Here is a 4,694-nt window from a genome sequence, read left to right on the forward strand (position 1 = left end):
ATTAAAAACTATGATAGATTTATTGTCAATGCTTTTCTTTATGAGGCCCAAAATCTGAGCCCAATGATTATTTATCGGAAAGTAACAATAGGGAGTTAAATTATTATAACAGGGCCTACTATGTTTTGTTACACTTTCAAGGAAAGTTCTGAGATTTGACTTTTCTTGAGGCCCAAGTATTGAAGTCCTGACCTCACATGAGGAGCCGAAAAACGTTGAAAACCTTCATTTCTCATCCAACCGACTCCGAAAAACTCTTGACTATATAAACAAACAAACGCACCCCAAAGTGAAGGGAAGGAAAACACTCTTCCTTGCACAAAATCCACACATACAGGCACACCAAAACGACACACACCACATCGTCGTTTCATCCTCCCTCTTCTCCCTCCATCGCCAGGTATCCTTCTGATTCATTTTGTTGCCATCACTTTCTTATTGTTCCCGTTTTTATGGTTTCTGTTAGTTTCTTAGGTTTCGAATTTTTAATCTTCAATTCTTGATGATTATTTCATTTTCTGGTTGGGGCTTGATTTTTTATTTGATGATAATGATAATTATGTGATGTATTAGTTGGGGAATTAGTGGGATTATTGGTTGAGGGTTGAATCTATTTGTCTATCATTTGGTTGATTTGATTTGTGAAATGTATAGAATAGATTGGATTGAGATAGTTTGTGATTTCAGTGTTAGGGGTGGAAGGAATTATTGTGAAGAAATGAGCGTTCAAGCTCAGAGAGACCGGAGGAGTAGGTCCAGAGTTCCGCCGCAAGGTGGTCCACGTCAAGAATGGGTTCCCAGAGGATCATCTACCACTACTGCTGTTCAACCATCAAATTTGCAATCTGATCAAACTGCTGATTCTGCTGGTAGTTCCAGTAATGGTGCTGTTCCTGTTGCTGCTGCCACCGCCCCTGTTTCCACTGCCCCGCCTGCGGCGGTTCGCCATAATAGAAGCAATCACGGGGCTGTGAATCAGAGGAGGGAAGTGGAGAAAGGGAGGAGTAGTGGGAATCAGGCTGGGAAGGGGTTGAAGATGAGGGACTCTAGTTTGCCACAGTTGGTGCAGGAGATTCAGGAGAAGCTCATGAAAGGGACTGTGGAATGCATGATTTGTTATGAAATGGTACGGAGGTCTGCCCTTGTTTGGTCTTGTTCGAGCTGCTACTCTATCTTTCACCTCAACTGCATCAAGAAGTGGGCTCGTGCGCCTACGTCGATTGATTTGTCAGCTGAGAAGAATCAGGGCTTTAATTGGCGGTGTCCTGGTTGTCAATCGGTGCAGCTTACTTCGTCAAAGGAGATTCGGTATGTTTGCTTTTGTGGGAAAAGGGTGGACCCTCCATCTGATTTGTATTTGACGCCACATTCATGTGGAGAACCATGTGGGAAGCCTCTTGAGAAGGAGGTGTTCTCTAATGGTGGGAGTAAGGAAGATCGTTGCCCTCATGTTTGTGTCTTGCAATGCCATCCTGGTCCTTGTCCTCCATGTAAAGCATTTGCCCCTCCGCGCTTATGTCCATGTGGGAAGAAGACAATTACCACCCGTTGTTTTGATAGGCAATCTGTTCTTACATGTGGCCAGCGGTGTGAGAAGCTTCTCGAGTGTGGGCGTCACCGATGTGAACGCATTTGTCATGTCGGAGCTTGTGACCCATGTCAGGTTTTGATCAATGCCTCTTGCTTTTGTAGTAAGAAGGTAGAGGTTCTTCCATGTGGGGACATGACTATGAAGGGTGAATTCACAGCAGAAGCTGGAGTTTTTACCTGTGGTTCCAATTGTGGAAGGAAACTTAGTTGTGGTAATCACATGTGCAATGAGATTTGTCATCCAGGAAGTTGCGGGGAGTGTGATTTGTTACCAAGGCATGTTAACACATGCTGCTGTGGGAAAACAAAATTGGATGAGGAACGCAAAAGTTGTTTGGACCCAATACCTACCTGCTCACAAGTTTGTGCCAAATCACTTCCTTGTGGCACACATCATTGTAAAGAGGTGTGTCATGTTGGGGATTGTCCTCCATGCTTGGTTCTTGTGTCCCAGAAGTGTCGTTGTGGTTCAACATCCCGCATCGTGGAATGCTATAAGACAACAGCGGAGAATGAGAAGTTTACTTGTGAAAAGCCTTGTGGAAGAAAAAAGAATTGTGGAAGACATCGGTGTAGTGAACGGTGTTGTCTACTTTCTAATCCCAATAACAATTTAAGTAGTGAATGGGATCCACACTTCTGTTCGATGCCATGTGAAAAGAAGTTAAGATGTGGCCAGCATGCTTGTGAATCACTATGTCACAGTGGCCATTGCCCACCTTGTCTTGAAACCATCTTTACAGATCTGACATGTGCTTGTGGTAGGACTTCAATCCCTCCTCCACTCCCTTGTGGTACGCCACCTCCTTCATGCCAGCTTCCATGTTCAGTTCCTCAGCCTTGTGGCCATATAGCCTTGCACAGTTGCCACTTTGGAGACTGCCCTCCTTGTTCAGTTCCTGTAGCAAAAGAATGTATTGGTGGGCATGTTGTTCTTAGGAACATTCCTTGTGGTTCAAAGGACATTAGATGCAATAAGCTATGTGGGAAGACCAGACAATGTGGCTTACATGCATGTGGGAGAACTTGTCACCCCCCTCCTTGTGATAATCTATCTTGCAGTGTGCAAGGGTTACCAGCGCCTTGTGGGCAAACGTGTGGAGCTCCTAGAAGAGACTGTCGTCATACATGTACAGCTCCGTGTCACCCGTCCACTCCATGCCCAGACGTAAGATGTGAGTTTCCTGTTACAATTACCTGTTCTTGTGGCCGTATAACTGCAAATGTTCCATGTGATGCTGGTGTCAGCAGTAGTAATTATAATGCTGATGCTGTACATGAAGCTTCCATCACTCAAAAATTGCCTATCCCACTACAACCAGTTGATCCAAATGGCAAAAAAGTTCCCCTTGGACAAAGAAAGCTGATGTGCGATGATGAATGTGCTAAGTTAGAGCGCAAGAGGGTTCTTGCTGATGCTTTTGATATTACTACTCCAAATCTTGATTCTCTCCATTTTGGCGACAATTCTGTTGATTTGATTTCTGATTTGTACCGGCGTGATCCTAAATGGGTTATTTCTGTTGAGGAGAGATGCAAATTTTTAGTGCTTGGCAAAAGCAGAAGCACAACTCATGGTTTAAAGGTCCATGTTTTCTGTCCTATGCTGAAGGAGAAAAGAGATGCAGTGAGGGTAATTGCAGATAGATGGAAGCTTGCTGTGAGTGCTGCTGGTTGGGAGCCAAAGCGTTTTATCGTAATTCATGTTACCTCAAAATCAAAAGCCCCAACCCGTGTGCTAGGGGTTAAGGGTACTCCAACTATAAGTGCACCCCTTCCTCCTGCATTTGATCACATGGTAGACATGGACCCTAGGCTTGTTGTTTCATTCCCTGACTTACCAAGGGAGGCTGATATTAGTGCTTTGGTGTTGAGATTTGGTGGCGAGTGTGAGCTTGTTTGGCTGAATGACAAAAATGCCTTGGCTGTTTTTCATGACCCTGCTCGAGCTGCAACGGCAATGAGGAGGTTAGATCATGGTACATTTTATCAGGGAGCTGTTTCGGTTGTGCCCAATGTTGGGGCAACTACCACATCTTCAACTACAGGTGCCTGGGGAGCGGGGACAACGAAAGAAGGAGCACTATCTGTGTTGAAAGGTAATGCATGGAAGAAAGCTGTGGTCCAAGAGTCCAGTTGGAGAGAAGATTCTTGGGGCGATGAAGAATGGACTACTGGATCTGCTAATGTCCAGCAATCTGCTTGGAAAAAAGAAGCACCAATAGCTGCTTCTTTTAACCGTTGGAATTTATTAGACCATGAGTCAGGTCAAAGTTCATCTTCTACAAATGTGAAAAAAGCAGAAGCTTCTGGGAAAAACACTGAAAGCAGTGCTGTCTTGAGGTTGGAGTCTCATGCAGCTGGTTCAAATGAACAAGGGAAACTTGGTGGGAACTTGGATGCAACTGAAGCTTCTGAAGTAGTAGATGATTGGGAGAAGGCTTATGAATGAGATGAATAAAAAGTATGGATAGGAAGCAAAAAAAAATTTATTCTGTAGAATCTTTTTTTTTTTCTTAAAAAAAATTATTCCAAAAGTAGACATTGATTACACGGTCTCTCTGCCTTGTGTTTTTTAATCAATTTTTGGCAGAGAGGAGCCATATTCCATTTAGGTCAATTCCCTTTAGTTCAAAGTGAATGTAACCCCATACCCAGATGAGGTATGAGGATGTAGACAATAGACTATTTCATTTTGTCAAGGCAACGCTCTTACGGAAGTGCATTGAGAATAAGTCTTCATCTTATTTTGGTTGAATTATCGAAAATATATCAAGTTTTGATATGAAAACGGAAAACCATTATTAATATCATTCTCAATTACTAATTTGTTTGTTTAAGCTGGAAGACTTATTATGACCAATTTATGGTTTATTTGTCTGCTTAAAGAAAGATAGATGATTGTATGAAATGTAGCAGCTACATAACAAAAAACCAGTTTGCCATTTCTCCTAATCATTTGCTGATGGAAAAATCTGCAATTGTGATTTCAGGTAATTAAGTGTTCCTTTTAACTGGTAGGGTTAAGACCAAGGTAAGAAAGATTTAGCATATTTAGTTCTCGTGCTGTAATTGGTAATTAGTTGCTCCAATTGATGTGTTTG

General features: G+C 42.8%; 1 protein-coding gene across 1 annotated transcript; it reads left to right on the plus strand.

The window, feature by feature from the left end:
- The first annotated feature begins 245 nt into the window (after window positions 1-245).
- Window positions 246-4,325, plus strand: LOC107490604 (NF-X1-type zinc finger protein NFXL1). The gene is made up of 2 exons (XM_016111387.3): window positions 246-400; window positions 688-4,325. Exon 2 carries the CDS (start codon window positions 719-721, stop codon window positions 4,040-4,042), a length of 3,324 nt encoding a protein of 1,107 aa, XP_015966873.1. The 5' UTR covers window positions 246-400; window positions 688-718; the 3' UTR covers window positions 4,043-4,325.
- Window positions 4,326-4,694: the final 369 nt, after the last annotated feature.

The sequence above is a fragment of the Arachis duranensis genome, chromosome 5 (assembly GCF_000817695.3).
Source record: "Arachis duranensis cultivar V14167 chromosome 5, aradu.V14167.gnm2.J7QH, whole genome shotgun sequence".
NCBI classification, from domain to species: Eukaryota; Viridiplantae; Streptophyta; class Magnoliopsida; order Fabales; family Fabaceae; genus Arachis; species Arachis duranensis.